An 18606-nucleotide genomic window follows, 5' to 3' on the forward strand; every position below is an offset into this window, starting at 1 on the left:
CCTTACGGCAGTTCCGTGTACATTTTCTTGTGACAGTTCGTCTGCGCTAACTTGTAGTCGTTTCGTCTGTGTTTTCTTTCGACAGTTCCGTCTGCGCTTCCTTGCGGCAGTTTCGTCTGTATCCGTTCTATCAGTTTTCTACCATTTTTTTCTTTATTTCGTTGTTTTAAATAAGTTTCAAACTCAAGTGTGCCACTTAAATTTGAGGAGATGTTAGAATCTATACATACTAGAATTCAAGAGGAAACATCACCGAGGTAGAATTTTCATAGAATTTAAAATTTTCTTAGAAAAAAATTCTCTTCTTTATCTTTTTGTTTTTACAGTCTATTCATAGAATAGATTTATTAGATTTCAAAATCTATAGTCAAAGGGATTAGGTAATTGTAATAGGTATGTACGACAGCAAGAGAGTTATTTCTAACCCACTTTTTCTTTTTTTGATTTTTCTTTTTCGGACAAAATTCAAGCCCAAGAGTCCAACGAAGGAAATAAAGAAATGAGGTTAGGAAGAAGAAGAGGTAAGGAAGACAGAAAAACAGCTATGGCTTATGATTCTTCACCCATCAACAATGGTACGCAGCTCTTTTCTTCTTCTTCTCTTTCGTCTTCTTTCCATTTTGTAATATTTTTAATTTTATTTTTTATTTAAACCTTTTTGGTTTCAGGTCCTTCATCTCCAACAATTCCCCTTCAAGCCCAACTAGCAACACCTTCTTCTCCCTTGGCGATGCTTCTCGCCGCAATCATCGTCGTTGAACTCTTCCATGCCGTCCGCCTTCGATACCCCGCCAGTGCATTGTTCCCGGTTTGCCACAGCCACTGATGCTCCACCTACTCCAATGTGATCAGAGGTTCCTGAAGGATAATTCTCCGATAGAGAAATTTTCGATTCCGACACAAAGTTTCATGAGTTTTGTGAGGAGTTCTATCGGTCTGTGAAGAACAGGAGAGTGGCAAATTCGGAGATTGATGAGGCTGGAAGTTGAAGACCAGGGTATGATGGGTTAATTCTATCATTGATTTCCTTTTATGATCTTTTCCTTTTATTCAAAATCAATATCTCTCGAGCTTTATATGTCTATACAAAAAATTAACAGAAAATAGCTAATAATTTTTTCTGGGTTAACTGCATTTTCTTTTCTCTATCAATTGAATCTAATTTGCTATGGTTATTGTAGCTTGTGTTTTGCTTTTAATTAAATATTAGGAATTATGTTGGATTATTTATCAGAGGTATTACTATATTAGTCATTCTTGCATGGCTTTATATCAAGAATTATGAGGAATCTATTAGTTTTCTTTCAAATGCCTTCTCTGACATCGATATCAATGTATCAATATCTATTATTAGATACTAGAGATAGATTACAGATTAAATACAATTGGATATAAGTTTTGTGTCTTGGAAGTCAATTTTCTTTTCTTTAAGTGAAAGAGCTAAATCAGATCATGGGTTAAAGGTCATTTCATTTATTTAAAAATGCTAATATATCACATGAATTGAGATAAGTATATATAAATAGTGTACTTTCCTCTTGAATGAGAATGAGAATATCATACCCAGTATCTCATCAGCTATGGCTAAGTGAATAGCCTTTGAATTTTTTAGTGGTTGATTGCTGTGAAATTTAGGATGAAGTCATTGTTAGGAGGTTAGGGCAATTAAGGTAGGTAGTTTTTCTCTATAGATACAAGTTCATTTTGATAGAAAGTAACCTGAGAAATTGTGTAGTTGATGTGATTGGTTAGATACACATTTGTTGAATTTTATTATTGTTATGGTCTTTGGTGTGAGAGAAGATTCTGTTCATGTGATTTCAAGCATGTATGCTATTTATTAGGTTATGCAAAGTTGTTTTAGATGCATTAGGAGAATGTCTTCATTCATTCTTATCATATTGTACTTCACTTTTTCTCTCTCAGTTTGACTGAGAAAAGAGTTTCATCCTTCTCTTCTCATTTTTATAGAAATATTAAAGAAGAATGTAATATGATTCTGTCATATTCTCCTATTGTTTTCTTTAATTTCAGCTCCCTCTTTGTAATTTTATTCAATTTCTTGAAATTTCATCATGTTTTGGTGCTTCGGGAGCCATTCATAAATGACTTTGTGATTCCCACAATTTCATTGATTTATTGCTAGAATCATGTAATTTTGATATGAATGTAGTTTATATGTTCAATTTCATTTATGAATAATGTAGTTCCTTCATATCATCATATGTTTTACTATCTATCTGTTCAAAATCAGTTCTTTTATATATCCTATGTTTTTCTTGATAATCGTGGTTGGATTAGGCTTATTGTTATAAGGTTGTTGGTTTTGCACATTGTCATGCTGATATCATTAGTATATATGTATTGTGGTGTTTAGCGTATAAGCTTCTTAATTAATTCAGTTTCTCATTTTATAGTTCATTGGTCAGTTTTGAGTGGTAATTAGATAAATTTGGTGTTCTTTTATTCTTAGTAATTTGGAACTAATAGCTGCGATGGGAGTTGATTTTTGTCAAAGTGCTCATCAAATTATAGTTAATTCAATTTCTCATTTTATACTTCATTGATTAGTTTTGAGTGGTAATTAGACAAATTTAGTGGTTCTTTTTTAGTAATTTAGATCTAATAGTTGTGATGGGAGTTAGTTTTTGTTAAAGTGCTCATCAAATCATAGTATGTATAGATTGTTTCTCAATCAGTTCTAGGGAGGTGAGGTTGTATTTTTATTATTATATGTTTCAAATTGTTAAAAATATAATGTGAATTCCATTCTTCTGAAGTTGTGATGGGATGTTAGTTTGAATGATGTTATTTGTGATCTCATCTCATTCTTTTATACATGATTCTGATGTCAGTCAAAGTTGTTGCTTTCTCATTTTATTTTGTCAGTTTCGAAGTTATGATGGGATGTTGGTTTTTGAATTTTTCTTCAAAAACAAAAAATGGATTGGATGTGTGGTTAGGTGGGGAAAGTGATTCTCTTTCCTGTTTTTCTGAGTACCCTCACATGAAAAATCAGATTTTGGTGGTTTGATGGGAGAAATGACATCATCTTCTATAACAAATAGTACTATCTTCTATTATTCTATCAAAAAAGTTATTTGGTCAATGAGAGTAGGTATTGTTACTTGTGACTAACTCCCCTTTGTCATTTATTGCAAATCAATCGCATTAGCAAGTACTTTTATGGCCTCTCTGGTGATAGATTTTCTTTCAAAAAGGAAAAACCTTCCCTTTCTACAAATCACGTCAGATCTCCTGCTCTTCATTCTTCGGATGGATGATTATCTGCCTTCTGCACATTCGATTGGTAGGTGTTGATTGCTGTCAAATTTTCGATGATGTGATGGTCATTCATACTGTTTTACCTCATAATCAGTGCTCATCCTTCTTTCCAGCGTGGTCCTTAATTTCAAAGTGAGTGTTATATACACAATGATCTTTTATTTTTTTCCCTCCATGGTTCAAATTTTATAATTTAAATCCTGAATTGGTTTCATTTCTCTGTCTATAAATTGGATGCTAAGTTTCACAAGTCTGCTGCATTACTTCCATGCTTTAAGAGTATTCTGAAAAGCGTTTCTACTTATACTGATTTTATTTTCTGAAAGTCAAGGTTATAAGTGTATGCAGTGAGAAAACAAGTTACACTCTTTCATTCTCATTCATTCTCTTCAAATGAACTTATGGGGGTTCTTTGATTTCTTTTTTTTTTGGGTTATATATAACTGAAGTGGTGTCTAAAAAGAAAGTACTACTTTATTCGAAATACCATTATAGTGAATATTAGTTGGTTCTAAATTCCTTTAGCTTGGTTAAAATTTCATAAAATGTCTCAATCTTATGCTACTGCAAGATTATATAGAAAAAATTATTTAACGAGAAAGAGAGGGCAACAAGTTGAAGATAGAAGAGGCCAGTTTTGCTATATTCACTTTTGGATTTTTTTGAAAGAAATTAAAATTTACATCTTTTCATTACAGATGTTTGTTACTATTATAAAATCGGTGTTCAATTAATATCATTGGTTGGATTTCTATGCTTTATTGTTTGATGTTGTTCCTACTTCTAATGTTTCTCTTATTTTAAGTTCAAATATATTTGTATGTGGTATTTATTAACCTACCTATTTAATTTTTTTGATCTTCCCATAGTTTTAATTTTACATTTAAAGTTCTTTTTTTTTTCTTTAGAGGAATCAATTATTTTGCAAGATACTCCAATTATTAATGCCAATTTCATATTATCAGGTATGAGTTTATTGTTTCAAATTTTCTAATTTCTTCGTTAACTTAGAAAGTATAGTTATTATTTACATTATTTTTTTAATTATTTTAAAATATAAAAAGGACTTTTTTCTAATCATTGTTATCATGTTTATATTTTTTGTCTATTTATTTTGGTTTATATATTTCATTATTGAATTAATTTTTGTATATTTTATTTTTTTATGTTGTTTATTATGCATTTAGTTATTAATAAATTCATAATTCATGATTGTCTGTTTAAATATTTCTTTGACGTGTATATCTTTATATTTGATTTATTTATAATAAGTTTTTTTGTTTTATAATAAAAACCCAAATCAAGATGACTCTGAAATACATGATCCTACTGTAAATTCTTGGAATGAGCTTCGGTCTCCTATTGATCATCCACTTTTTTCACAAAGTGAAATTCAAGGTATTTCAGTATACTTATAATTGATTTATTTATGGAATTTGCATTTTTCGTATTAATTTAGATATAATCTACTCATTCAGTATATTTAGTCACGTTATGTTCCTTTATAATTTCAATATTCTGGTCGTAATAAATTTTATGACATTTTTTTTACCAAATATAATATGATAAAAAATAGTATTCATTGATTTTAAATACTTTCAATATAAGTGTCTCAAATTTGGTTAGATTATTATTATTATTATTAAATATTTATATTTTCAATTTATAGACAATGAGTATCCAGTGAATAATTTCTGAATCTTTAATTGTTTTACTGGTATATTTTTTTAAGTAAAAAAAAATTAAGAAGCATTTAAGTCTTCATTTAATATAATTTTTTATTTAGTTAAATTTGTAAGGATTTGTTTATTATTTAAATTTTTTATTCATTTTTGTAGGTTGTCTCGATATTGGTGATCCTGTGTATACTTGTCTATATTGTGGTGCGTCGTTTTGGTTACTAGAGCGGGTTGAAAAATGGTCAAGAATTAATCAGCCTCTTTTTGCACTTTGTTGTTTTCAAGGAAAAATTCAATTACCGTATCTTCAGAAAGCTCCAAATTTATTATATATTTTGATTCATGGTCATGATAGTAAGTCTTTACTGTTTCAGAAGAAAATTCGGTATTATAATAGTATGTTTGCTTTCACTTCTTTTGGTGGTAAAGTAATAGACTCAGTGAATGATGGAACTGGCCCACCACAATTCATCATAAGTGGCCAAAATTATCATAGGATTGAAAGTTTATTACCTCAGGCTGGTCAAGTTCCAAAATTTGTCCAATTATACATATATGACACAGAACATGAGTTAACGCATAGAGAAGGAATATTTGGGTAAGGTCAACTCTTACAAAAATTTTGTTATGATTGTTTGTAATTCTAATTTGTTTCTTTTATTTTCAATTTAATTTTTAGTTGGTAAGATACTAATATGAATGTAACTTTGATTATTATAATCAAAATGTTCGTATCTTATTGTTTAAATATTGTTGTTAAGATTCATTCTAATTATAAAAAATGCATGTTTCTTCATTTTAAGTAAAATTACTTAGTAATATTGTGTTACTATTTTTCTTAATTATAGGCAAAGTTTAAATATAGATAGACAGTTGATAATTGATTTGACCCAAATGATTGATCAACACAATCCCATAGCACAATCATTTAGAAGAGTGAGAGAATTCCATGAGAATCACCCGTCTGAGGTGTTTTCTTTGAAATTGTTTAGTCAAAGAGAACGTGATCGAAGAGTTTATAATTATCCTTCGTGCGATGAAGTTGCTGCTTTGGTTGTTGGTGATTTTGATTCTTCTGATACTGGTCGTGATGTCATTGTTAAATCTGTAGCTGGCCAACTTCAAAGAATATATGAGACACATGCTTTATACTGGCCATTGTAATATCCCTTGCTTTTTCCTTACGGGGAAGATGGTTATCAATTGGGTATTCCTTATCGAGATATTCAAGATATAAATGTTGCAGGGAGAAGGACTAGAGTGTCTGTGCGAGAATTTATCTGTTTTCGTTTGCAAATGAGAGAGCATGATGATAGCATTATTCATAAGTCTAGAAGATTGTTCCAACAGTTTGTTGTTGATTCATTCTCTATGATTGAGTCACAGAGGCTTTATGAAATCAGGAAAAAACAGAGCACAATTAGAGGAGAAGTCTTACAAGGTATTGAAGAAGCTATGCGATGCGGTGATACTGAAGCATCATCAATTGGTACTCGAGTGATTTTGCCTTCTTCCTTCACTGGTGGTAAACGTTACATGTTTAATAATTGCCAAGATGCTATGGCTATTTGTAAACATTTTGGGTATCCAGATCTATTTCTTACCCTTACTTGCAATCCAAACTGGCCTGAGTTTCAAAGATATACTAATCGTGATCAAGTTCCAATTGCTAATCGGCCAGACATTGCTTGCCGAGTCTTTCATGCTAATATGAAGTGTCTTCTTAATGATCTTAAGAATGGTGTTTTTTTTGGTCCTCTTAATGCAGGTATATCGAATATAGAGAATTCTATATTAAATTTATGCTTACTTATAAAAATTTCTATATTTTCAGATATTTTTTTACTTTTTAGGTATGTATACAATTGAGTTTCAAAAAAGAGGTTTGTCACATGCACATATTCTACTTTGGCTTGATGGAAGGAATAGATTGCAGAATATTAAAATTGTTGATGAGTTGATTTGTGCAGAACTTTCTAATCCTATGAAGTTTCCACATTTGTATAGTGTGGTTAGTAAATACATGATTCATAGCCCTTGTGGTAGGGTAAGACCAACTTCTCCATGCATGAAAGATGGAAGATGATCCAAGTTTTATCCGAAGCAGTTTGTTAATTATACGAGTTTTGATGAAGATGGTTATCCTATTTACAAGCGTCGAGATATTGGTGTTACAGTTAAAAGTCATGGTGTTGATCTTGATAATAGATTTGTTGTTCCATATAATCCATTATTGTTGATGAAGTACCAGGCTCATATCAATTTGGAATTTTGCAACAAGTCAAATGTTATAAAGTATCTTTTCAAGTACATTAACAAGGGTCCAGATCGTGTAATTGCAACCATTAGTCATTCAACTGAGACAACTCATTCTTTTGAAGTGGTTGATGAGATCAAACAGTATTATGATTGTCGGTATCTTTCACCTTGTGAATCAATGTGGAAAACTTTTGCATATGAAATTCATCATAGATGGCCACCTATGCAAAGACTCACATTTCATTTACCTAATCAGCAGCATGTTGTGTTCGATGATCATGATACTATTGGCTCTGTTTTAATAAGAAATAGAGATTTGATGACAATGTTTACTGCTTGAATGATGGCTAATCGAACATATGTTGAAGGGCGAACACTAACATATGTTGAGTTCCCAAGTAAATTCGTTTATGATTTACAATCTCGACAGTGAAAACCAAGAAGAAGGGGATTTTCTATAGGAAGATTGAGTTTTGTTCATCCTTCAACTGGTGAGCTATTTTATATGCGTATGCTTCTCAATGTGCAAAGAGAATGCACCAGTTTTCGAAGTATAAAGACTGTCAATTCTGTTTTATATGATACATTCCAAGAGGCATGTTCTGCTATGGGTTTTTTAATAGATGATAATGAGTTTGTCTTGGCCATTAATGAAGCAGCTGAGTTATCTTCTGGCGCCCAATTGAGAAAACTTTTTGTTTCATTGTTAATATCTGATTTTGTCTCTAGGCCCGTTTTAGTTTGGAATCAAACTTGGAAATATTTATCTGATGATATCATTTATTACAAACGAAGTGAGCTTCGTTTTCCAGATATTTACTTAATCTTTAGTTTATCTTTTTTATTTATAGGATTAAGAAAAACTCTTAACAATAAATAAATAGAAAGTGATATGCACAAAGTTTGAAATACATACATAGCATGATAGGGAAAATTTTCAAACAATATAAGTTTTTGATATATTGATGAATTTACTAACTGAAAAAAAATATATTGCAGGAATAACAATGACTGACGAAGAGTTACAAACATTTTGTCTAATAGAGATAGAGAAATTGCTACAGGCCAATGGAAAATCATTAAGAGATTTTGCTGGTATGCCTCTTCCTAATGTTGATTTGGTCTCAGAATTTAGTAATTCTATGGTGTTGCGTGAATTGGAATATGACATTTCTGTGATGCTTGAAGAACACGATTCAAATTTTTCAAAGTTGAATGAAGAACAGAAGTCAATCTATAATAGGATTATACATTGTGTTACTAACAAGGAACATGGGTTGCTTTTCATTTATGGGTTTGGTGGGACTGGAAAAACTTTTTTGTATAGACTCTTATCTGCCAAATTGCGTTCTCAAAGAAGAATTGTTATTAATGTTGCTTCAAATGGAATTGCTTCATTATTGTTACCTGGTGGTAAGACAGCTCATTCTATGTTTGGTATCCCACTTGAATTGAATGAAGATACTATTTGTAGAATTCCGAAAAATAGTCCTAAGGCTGATTTAATTCGGCTTGCTGAGCTGATTATTTGGGATGAAGCTCCAATGACTAACAAGTTGGCATTTGAAGCTTTAGACAGAAGTTTTTGAGACATAATGATGTCGATTTTAGTGTCTTACAAAGATCTACCTTTTGGGGAAAAAATCATTGTTCTTGGAGGTGATTTTCGACAGGTTTTGCCTGTTATTCCTAAAGCTTCTCGTGCTGAGATTATTATGGCATCAATCAATTCTTCAATTCTTTGGAAGCACTTTGAAGTGTTGACGTTGACAAAAAATATGCGATTAGAAAGTGCTACAAATCAATCAAATTTGGACGAATTGAAAAGGTTTTCCGATTGGATTCTTCAGATTGGAGAAGGGCGTATTGGGACAATAATTAACAAAAAGCTTTTAGTTAAAATTCCAAATGAGTTTCTGATTTTTCCTTCTGATAATCCAGTTGATGATATTATAAATGCAATTTATCCTGACATAGTTAGAAACTTTGATGATACTGGTTTTTTCCAAGACAGAGCCATATTAGCTCCAACAGTAGAAATTGTTGAAGAAATCAATGATCACATTGTTCAATTGCTACCTGGGGCAGAAAAAGAGTATCTAAGTGCTGATTCTATATGTGGTAGTGATGCTTATTGTGACGTTGATGTTGATTGGATAAATACTGAGTTTTTGAATCAAATAAAATGTTCAGGGTTACCGAATCACTCATTGAAATTGAAGAAAGGCGTGCCTATTATTTTGTTGAGAAATATTGATCCAGCTGGTGGCTTATGCAATGGTACTCGCCTTATTGTTAGAGATCTAGGAACAAATGTGATTGGAGCTGAGATTGTCTCAGGGAGTCACATTGGAGATAAAGTTTTCATTCCTCGGATGAATTTAATTCCGAGTGATGCTAGGATACCTTTCAAATTTCAACGGAGACAATTTCCTATAAACTTGTGTTTTGCAATGACTATCAATAAGAGCCAAGGTCAAACTCTATCCAGTGTTGGACTGTTCTTGCGTCGACCGGTATTTTCTCATGGTCAACTTTATGTCGCTATTTCTCGAGTAAAGAGCAAAGATGGTTTAAGAATTTTGGTATCTGGCGAGGAAAATGATGATTCTATTTTAACTCAAAATATCGTATTTAAAGAAATATTTGATAAGATTTTATAATTTATTTTGTTTTGTTTTTATATTAATGTTATTTTATGTTGTGGTTATTTTTTGTAATGATACTGCTTTATTGTATTAAATATAAAGATAAATTAGAATGTTAACCTATTTTATAAGATTCAGTTTATTCAAATACGTTTTAACAAATTATTTTTCTATTTACTAAATTGTATATTTACGAAAATATCTTTAAAAAGTTTTTTAATTAGTAAAATATTTTTTCTTAATATACTTTTCAATAATTTTTTATTTATTAAATTTTAATTTTACCAAAATTTCTTTAATAAAAATTATATTTTACTATTAATTTTTAAATATCAATGCACATTTTTTTAAAATTAAATAAAAAATTCTTACCAATATTAATATTAATATGTATAACAATTAATAATAATTAATAAATAATTAACAAAACAAATTCCTTAAAATTAATAACCCATTAATTCTAAAATTCTAAATTCACTCTCACCTCCACATCAGAAAAAAGAGAGTAGCCACTCTCCACCAATTATTATTACGATTTTAATTTTGATTCTCTATCTGTTTTATTTTTTATTTATATTTTTGTGGTAAATTACTAACAGAGAATTGAAAAACATTTTAGAATGTTATAGTATAATGTATTTACAATTAAAAAAAGATAATTATAAAAAAAATACCAAATTAATGTATTACATGCTTACATATAATCTTTTCACACTTTTTAAATTTGACCAAATTAAAAAAGTTAAATAATTTTTGAATTTATGAAAAAAATTCATGGAATGTATATTACTAAATTTATACTTTACTATTTCTCATCCTTTTCTTTTAATTTTTTTATTTTTTTTTTCTTTTTTTTCTTTTTTTTCTTTTTTTTTATTTTTTTTATTCTGTCTCTATTTTGTTTAATATATCTTTCACTCATTATTTTTTAATATGTATGCATTTTGTTATATATATTTTTTTGGTTATTTATAAATGCATAAAGCTATGAAGCACGGACACTTCGCTGAGTTATCTTGTCCGCATGTCGGACACATTTCGGATACGACACTCACCGACACTCGTCCGACACGCGTGTCTGTTGTGTCCAACCGTGTCTTAATAAAAAGATAAAAAATTTTTCTCCGGACACGCTTGGACACACCTAAATACCATCACGTGTCGGCGTGTCCAGTCTTATTCTTAACATATATTCTTAAAATAAATTTAGATATAGTATATATTATTATTTATTAAAACAAAAAATATTTTAAATACTTGATATAATTAAAATAAGACATTAAAAATAATTAAAAAATTTAATTTATATTTTAATATCAATAAAATATTAAAATATCATTACAATTTATCTAAAAAATACTTTATATTTTATATATATGCGTGTCCCCGTGTCATGTAAGATTTTAAAATTCGCGTGTCGATGTGTCCCGTGTCGTGTCGTGTCCCGTGTCCGTGTCAGTGTCCGTGCATCATAGGCATAAAGTAACATGCGCGTTCTATTTTAACTAATTGTATTTATTCATTCTAATTAAAATATCAAATTATTTATTTTTCGTATCATGACCGTGCAATTGTACGGGCTATTGACTAGTATATTAGAATCAATTAGCATTTATTAAAATTATGTAGCATATGTGAATATTTATTATAGAATATTACGTATTTATTATTTCGATTCTCTTAACACTTATAAATATCTTTTTATATTGTATTATTCCATATAATTTGAATACATTCAATTTTTTTTATTGTTCTCTCTTATCTTTCTAACAGATGTGTAGCATTACTCTTTTAAGTAAGAGCATTTTTTAAATTTGTTTAAATTTTTATATAAATTTTTTTATATGTTTTTTTTAATTTTTTTTGGATAAAAAGATAAAACTCTAAATATTTGGATCATAAAATTTTTAATACCACATCATAAAATAAATTATTTTTTTTAAAAATTTAAGACGATAAGATAAAATATATAAATAATTATATATTAATAAATTTATTAAAAATAAAGTCTTTTATAAAGTTCATCAGTGTGAAATAATATCCATCACGTATTTTTTATTTTTACGTTTAAATTAAACCCACTCAATTGTAAGATAATAATATTAAAATCTATTAACCTATTTGTAAATGTTCATGATTAATTAGATAGATGCATGAATGCATTAGACTGTTATTAACTTATTATTAGTGGGCCAAATGATGCCTCTAACTAATTCACTTAATTGTGATGTTTTGCCTACTCATAGTATTAGTATATTAACTAAGATTAACTTAACCCGTACCTTATATTCTAATAATAAGATAAAATAATTAAAGAATTAAATTAAATTAAGAACCAATGCTAGTTGGCACTGACGAATAAGGGAAGGTTCAAACTGGGAACCTCCTAACTGAGGCACTCCTTTCTTGTCACTCAGCTATTTTGTTTTCTATTACATATATGACAAAAATTAATTATATACTAAACATTCAATTAAATTTTATAAATATCTAATTTAATTTAATTTTATATTCTCTATTTTTTGAATTAATTATATTTTAGTTATGTACAATTATTAATATAAATATAAATGTTACTAAAAATTTATTAATATGTTTAATCTATTTTAACGTTAGTATTGTGATTAAAATTATCTGTTTTGATGCTAGTATTAAAATCTACTGATATTATAATTAGATGATAAGTTTTATGAATTAATTGTTATTCTTATTGTGTCAAATTAAAATATTATTATAGTAATACTGAAAAATTTTATGTTTATTTTTATATTAGTTATTTTTAAAATTTAAAATTTTTTTGGTGACTTTAAAAATTTAAGACATAATTTTTTTATAAAATATTAGTAAATATATATTTAAAATTTTAATTTTAAATTTTTGACTATTTTATATTTTTATTTACGTAAAATCGATTTTATTAATTCAATTAATAATTTTTCGGTTGAATCAATAAATTAATAAACTAATAACTTGACTGATTTCATTATCGGTTCAATTATAACCAGTAGTATTATTTGTTTAATGTTTGTGTTCTCAAATTCGGTGTCACTCATAAAAACCTTTTACACTTTCTGATATGTGACATTTCATTGTCGTATATAACTAAAAATAGATTTCTTTAAAATCTACCAAACACTAAATAATGATTGCCTTAGGTCCTTAACTCTTTGCTGACCATAGCATAGGAGACTATGTCTATATTTGCCTATTTAAGTATTTATTTTACTAATTAATTAAATTTAATTTATAAATTTAGTTAACATGTATCTTATATATAATAAATTTATTAAAAAAAATTTATTTTGTAATTTTATCGTCAAGATTTTAAATCCTTAATTTATTAGCGAAGTAGCAACCTCCGCACAGAAGTTAGAAGTCAGCGCATTAAAATTTGAAAATAAATGAAGAGGGTAGAACATTCACACTGAAAGTATGATCATAGTGACGTGAATTGGTATTATCTTGTCTTAAGATCGTAAGCAATGACGCAAATCTTGCAAGTTATAAATATAATTGGAAGCGTGAAAGAGAGAAGAGAGAGACACCATCAATGGCGGAAGTGAAGAACAAGCAAGTGGTTTTGAAGGATTATGTCACCGGTTTCCTTAAGGAATCAGACTTGGACTTAGTTGAAAACACCATCACTCTCAAGCTTCCAGAAGGTTCCAATGAGATCCTTCTCAAGAATCTCTATTTGTCTTGTGATCCTTTCATGCGAAACCTTATGAGCGACATAGGAATCCTTGAGAAGTTCCTTCCATATGCCCCTGGCTCTGTAAGTTTTCTTTTTCCCTCTTTTTTCACTTGGCAAATTCTGTTAATTTTTCCTTGCTATTCACGCTACGTATCATTGTAATTGAGGAACCAAAACTCAGGAATTTGATTATAAAGTTGATAATTGTGACCTATTTCTAGATTAGTGTTTAAATTAGTAGTAGCTGCGAAATCTTGTTGAGAATATGAATTGAAGTGCTGTATGCTTGGAAGTTTCTAGACTTTGTCACCAATTTTGAAGGTAAGTGAATGATATCTGAAGAAAATTGAGACTACTTCATGTTGTGTTATCAATAACCAACATCAGTGGCCGTGTTATTATCACTTATCAGAGTAATAATTTACTTACAGCATTGTTTCAACTTTCATCCAATTAAAATAGGGTTGCAGTTAAATTTATGTAAAGTTGATAACTGAGAACCGATAAATAATTTGATAAGTTTGATTAAATTGTCATCTAATAGCTCTCAGCTATTAATTTCAGATAAAATTAACTGCACCTGAATTTCCACCTTAAAATAGGAAACAAGTTTGTAAAAAGGAAAAAGAAATGAGAAGAGTAAATCAACCACAATTTGTGAAAAGAAAAATTTCATGGTTTAATTGTGTTGGTACTTTGCAAAATTCCAAACAATTGGTTTTGCCGTTTGATCTAAGAAGCAATTCATTTAGCATTGTTCTGCTGTTGATGATTCTATTTCAATCATAAATTTATGTAGCTACTAACTGTTGATTGTTGCATTATTGCAGCCATTATTTGGATATGGGGTGGCTAAAGTCCTGGAATCCGGACACCCGGATTACAAGAAGGGTGATTTGGTGTGGGGGTTTACTAAATGGGAAGAGTACAGTTTGGTCCCCTCATCTCGAATTCTTTTCAAAATCGAGCACACTGATGTTCCACTTTCATACTATACTGGAATTCTTGGTATGTAACTTTCCACAGCTAGTTCTTATTGATTCTTGGTGAATGAAACACTTGATGTTAATATAATATGCAACTGCAACCCTTAACTATACTTGCAATGCTGGAATTGATCATTATTCGTTATAGAGTATTTGGCTGACCAGCTATGATATGGAAGAAATGAAAATCAAATAACCTTTTGTACTCATTTGGAACCAATACCTTACTGCTTGTCAGAGATTGTTTTGCCTTTTGGGTTGCTTAACCTGTTATTGTTATGATTGCAGGTATGCCAGGAATGACTGCTTATGCTGGTTTCTTTGAAGTTGGGCTTCCTAAAAAAGGAGAGAAAGTTTTTGTTTCTGCAGCCTCTGGTGCAGTTGGTCAACTTGTTGGCCAGTTTGCGAAATTGACCGGTTGCTATGTCGTTGGAAGTGCTGGAAGTAAAGACAAGGTATTATTCATCAAATTGTTTGCAAATAATCCTATCTTGTATCAACTCCCCTCACCCACATGTTGTAAAGCATATGATTGGCAAGACCTGAAAGCTATTTCATTTTAGAGTTGCTCACATTCTTTCACTTGAATACTAATCTTTCTACAACCAGGTGGATTTATTGAAGAATAAATTCGGATTCGATGATGCTTTTAACTACAAGGAAGAGCCTGACCTCGATGCTGCATTGAAAAGGTTTGTGATATAAAAACTTGAACTGCCTTTGAGTTAAAGTTTCCTTTGAACAACTACCCACTAGTGAATAATATTGACTCTCACCATTTTATAAAACAGATACTTCCCTGAAGGCATTGACATTTACTTTGAGAACGTTGGAGGGAAGACACTTGATGCTGTGCTTCTAAATATGAGAGTCCATGGCCGAATAGTGGTATGTGGAATGATCTCGCAGTACAATCGTGCTCAACCTGAAGGGGTAACAAATCTGGGAAATCTCATAATGAAGCGGATTCGTATGCAAGGTCTTGCTGTCACCGATTACTATCCGATGTATCACAAGTTGGTGGAGTATGTGGTGCCGAAAATCAAAGAAGAGAAGATTGTGTATGTGGAAGACATAGCTGAGGGACTTGAAAACGGCCCTGCTGCTTTAGTTGGCCTTTTTAATGGTCGCAATGTTGGCAAACAAGTTCTTGTTCTTGCCCGTGAATGATAGCAGCAATATCAGCAAGATGCTTGGTTTTCTTTCTTTCTTTTATGCTATCTATATGAAGAGCAATGTTACATAGCCAGCAAATATTATCATTTTTTACTAGTATTTGGTCAGTAATAATTTGTACTCATATTTATAGACATTTTGTACACATTAAATATATAATTTGCATTTATATTTATTATTGTTTTACACACATGAATTAATAGAATTTGCATTTAAATTTTTTAAAATTTATACACATAAATTAATAAAATTTACTTGTTAAAAATAATTTAATATTTGTGTTGGTAAAATAATGACAAAAAATATTAAAAGTGACTGATTTCCAAGAATTTCTCATATCTAAAACAGTGAGCTTGAGTGGAAACAAATGCTACAATGCATAAACATTATTTGATAAAAAAAATAGTGCAGCAATCACATAATGTTGTATGAGTGGTGGGAAGATAAAGGGAAAAATCAGATACTTTAGTCTTTAATAATACATATTCAATGTTTTAAGGACTACATTAATGTCTCTCCGGTAATATTAGCGAAATAAAAAAAACACGAGAACTTATCTTATTTAATATTTATTAATTATTATAATAATTAATGAATGATAAATAAGATAAATTTTGATTAATTTATTTTGATTATCAAATATTTTCGATTTTTGAATATGAAGTAAGGTCAAAGAATATGTATATACTGTTGAGAACAAAACTGTTACAAAAATTCAGTAATATTTTTCTACCGAAAATCATTCTTAACCACAGAAGAATAAATTTATTGAAAATTGTATTTGTAAATGGTATCGTAAAAATTAACGGTACAAGTTTTTCTAGAGAACTAATTAGGAGTGTAGACAAGTAAAACTAACTAATTAAAAAATAGGTTCGTTATAAAAAAAAATAATAAAGTATATTTTTTGTCCCAAATGTTTGTGATTTTTTTTTCAAAAATATCTCTAACATTTAAGTTCATTCAATTTTGTTCCTAACGTTTTCGATTAATTCAATTTTATTCCTAATATTTTTTATTTGTGTTAAAACTACCCTTAGAAGTTTTCAATTTTGTCCCTAAGGATAATTTTGACTCATAAAAAAGTTAGGGACAAAATTGAATGTAACTAAAAGCTAGAGATATTTTTGAAGAAAATTGCAAATATTAGGGACAAAAAATATACATTACCAAAATAAAAAACATCCCACTATTCTAATTTTAAGAATTTCAAAATTAGAAATAAAAAGATGTTGGCTTATATTGTAGTTGGTTCCTCAAATTTTTCTAACATAATAGGATAATGGGATGTTAGTTCCATAAATCATAGTTGTCAGAACTGAACTGGTTAAGTTATTAGTTTGTTGGTTTATTAATTTAACCGATAAGTTATTAATTGAATTGATAGAACCAATCTCAATTAAATAATTATATAAAATTTTAATATTTTCTTCTTCACAATAAATATTTTTTTCATTTTGTTTTTATACCAAAATAATCATTATTGTTTTAAATTTTAATAATTAATTGATTAATTCTATACCTATTATATTGTTATATACTATGTGCAATTATTAAAAAAATAACGTTAATAAATATTATATAATCATAAAAAAAATTATGTTATAATTACTAAAAATATTTGTAATTTTTTTTAGGTGTTTAATAAAATTTATATTTATAATAATAATTATTTATAATAAAAAAATATAATGAATTTAAAATTAAGTAGTTATAAATTAAAATAATATAAAATAATTTAATTATATTTTTTATAATATATTAATTAAATAGTATATTTATTATTAAGAAGTATCATAGTTTGGTGGTAAGCTAAAGACTCGGTAATTTAAAGATCTTGAGGTATATAAAATATTTAATTTTGTTAGGTAACTAATTTTGTTAGGTAATCAATTAAGGGTGTAGTCAACTGCAGTCAATAAAAAAATCCATTAAGAGAAAAAAAAGAATTATGCTTTTTTTTTTTGAAAATTTTCTTTAGACAAAATGTGATGAAAGAGAAAAAAAAAAAGAGAAAGAAAAGGAATGTGCATAGTGCAGATACTGAAAGCATATTTTTTTAAATTAAAAAATTACCTATACTTTTTCGTATTTTTTTAAAGCGGGAGATATGTTACATACACAAATTTTTTTGGTCTAAATTCAACAAAAACGACTTTCAGTGTAGATTGCGTGTAAACATGCGCTTTCTTAACTCTTGAATAACGGCAAACAATTTTTTTTCCTCAATCAAAACTGCAACGCTCAAATTTCAAATAAAAATCAAAATCTCTCAAAAGTCTCTGAAAATCATCGCGAAAAGTGAAAGAAGTTGCGAAACTGAATTCAAAAAAAATTATGAAAAAATGAAATAAAAAGATGAAGAAGAAGCATTAGAAGATGAGGAGAATGAAGAGGAAGAGTTTTGAATTATGCAGAACTTATCAGCACACATACACCAAAATTCTTAAATAATACACTCAAATATCTTCGTATTACACCCAAATTTGCTGCAAATACAGAAAAATGTTTCCTCTAATGCTGCATTTTTTCTTCTTCTTTTTTTCCTTATTTATTTCTTTCTTTTAGTTGAATAAATGTAAGTTCACAATCTTCTAAGTAATTTTGCAGCATTATGTGTTTCTTCTTTTTATTTGTTTGATTTTTTTGTTTTTATTCTTGTTAAGAGAGTAAAATACGAAGAAACTTGAGAAAGTAAAATAAAAAGGAAAAGATGAATTATAAAATAAAAAAAGAAAAAAAGATGGTGATGATGATGAAAAAAAAAAGAAGTAGCAGAAGATGATGAGGAGGAAGATGAAGAGTTTTGAATTATGCAGAACTTATCAGCACACATACTGATGCGTGAGCATCTTTCCTATCTTTTCCTAGTGAATTTG

At 28.8% G+C, this 18606-nt stretch overlaps 5 protein-coding genes across 6 annotated transcripts; all 5 read left to right on the forward strand.

Moving 5' to 3' along the window:
• The first annotated feature begins 422 nt into the window (after positions 1 to 422).
• Positions 423 to 6607, forward strand: LOC107617222 (uncharacterized). 2 transcript variants are annotated; one of them, XM_016318977.3, is made up of 7 exons: positions 423 to 575; positions 669 to 997; positions 3176 to 3310; positions 4194 to 4250; positions 4591 to 4683; positions 5124 to 5562; positions 5813 to 6607. In XM_016318977.3, the coding sequence occupies exons 2-7, from the start codon at positions 973 to 975 to the stop codon at positions 6126 to 6128; spliced, it is 1065 nt and encodes a 354-aa protein (XP_016174463.2). In that variant the 5' UTR covers positions 423 to 575; positions 669 to 972; the 3' UTR covers positions 6129 to 6607. The 2 variants fall into 2 exon arrangements, 1 of the variants encoding a protein (XP_016174463.2); XR_015899083.1 differs by lacking the exons at positions 3176 to 3310; positions 4194 to 4250; positions 4591 to 4683; positions 5124 to 5562; positions 5813 to 6607 and adding an exon at positions 3315 to 4172.
• On the forward strand, positions 6261 to 7563 carry LOC148543758 (uncharacterized). The gene is made up of 3 exons (XM_088498703.1): positions 6261 to 6732; positions 6818 to 6975; positions 7072 to 7563. Exons 1-3 carry the CDS (start codon positions 6261 to 6263, stop codon positions 7561 to 7563), a joined length of 1122 nt encoding a protein of 373 aa, XP_088354829.1.
• A 667-nt stretch (positions 7564 to 8230) lies between these two features.
• LOC148543759 (uncharacterized) lies at positions 8231 to 8812 on the forward strand. The gene has a single exon (XM_088498704.1). It carries the CDS (start codon positions 8231 to 8233, stop codon positions 8810 to 8812), a length of 582 nt encoding a protein of 193 aa, XP_088354830.1.
• Positions 8813 to 8821: 9 nt separating this feature from the next.
• LOC148543760 (uncharacterized) lies at positions 8822 to 9886 on the forward strand. Its single transcript, XM_088498705.1, has one exon. It carries the CDS (start codon positions 8822 to 8824, stop codon positions 9884 to 9886), a length of 1065 nt encoding a protein of 354 aa, XP_088354831.1.
• A 3416-nt stretch (positions 9887 to 13302) lies between these two features.
• On the forward strand, positions 13303 to 15954 carry LOC107617219 (2-alkenal reductase (NADP(+)-dependent)). Its single transcript, XM_016318974.3, has 5 exons — positions 13303 to 13646; positions 14396 to 14573; positions 14840 to 15006; positions 15161 to 15243; positions 15343 to 15954. The coding sequence occupies exons 1-5, from the start codon at positions 13422 to 13424 to the stop codon at positions 15719 to 15721; spliced, it is 1032 nt and encodes a 343-aa protein (XP_016174460.1). The 5' UTR covers positions 13303 to 13421; the 3' UTR covers positions 15722 to 15954.
• Positions 15955 to 18606: the final 2652 nt, after the last annotated feature.

The sequence above is a fragment of the Arachis ipaensis genome, chromosome B9 (assembly GCF_059453495.1).
Source record: "Arachis ipaensis isolate K30076 ecotype BB chromosome B9, ASM5945349v1, whole genome shotgun sequence".
Lineage (NCBI taxonomy): Eukaryota > Viridiplantae > Streptophyta > Magnoliopsida > Fabales > Fabaceae > Arachis > Arachis ipaensis.

Excerpts from the sequence above, each read along its gene's own strand:
- LOC107617219 (XM_016318974.3), top strand. The coding sequence starts at position 13,422 with ATGGCGGAAGTGAAGAACAAGCAAGTGGTTTTGAAGGATTATGTCACC. Across the intron at positions 13,647-14,395 it reads TTCCATATGCCCCTGGCTCT|CCATTATTTGGATATGGGGT; the intron begins GTAAGTTTTCTT and ends GCATTATTGCAG. Across the intron at positions 15,244-15,342 it reads CTCGATGCTGCATTGAAAAG|ATACTTCCCTGAAGGCATTG; the intron begins GTTTGTGATATA and ends TTTATAAAACAG.
- LOC148543758 (XM_088498703.1), top strand. The coding sequence starts at position 6,261 with ATGAGAGAGCATGATGATAGCATTATTCATAAGTCTAGAAGATTGTTC. Across the intron at positions 6,733-6,817 it reads TTTTGGTCCTCTTAATGCAG|GTATGTATACAATTGAGTTT; the intron begins GTATATCGAATA and ends TTTACTTTTTAG. Across the intron at positions 6,976-7,071 it reads TTCCACATTTGTATAGTGTG|TTTGTTAATTATACGAGTTT; the intron begins GTTAGTAAATAC and ends TATCCGAAGCAG.
- LOC148543759 (XM_088498704.1), top strand. The coding sequence starts at position 8,231 with ATGACTGACGAAGAGTTACAAACATTTTGTCTAATAGAGATAGAGAAA.
- LOC148543760 (XM_088498705.1), top strand. The coding sequence starts at position 8,822 with ATGTCGATTTTAGTGTCTTACAAAGATCTACCTTTTGGGGAAAAAATC.
- LOC107617222 (XM_016318977.3), top strand. The coding sequence starts at position 973 with ATGAGGCTGGAAGTTGAAGACCAGG. Across the intron at positions 998-3,175 it reads GCTGGAAGTTGAAGACCAGG|CAAGTACTTTTATGGCCTCT; the intron begins GTATGATGGGTT and ends CAATCGCATTAG. Across the intron at positions 3,311-4,193 it reads GCCTTCTGCACATTCGATTG|AGGAATCAATTATTTTGCAA; the intron begins GTAGGTGTTGAT and ends TTTTTTCTTTAG.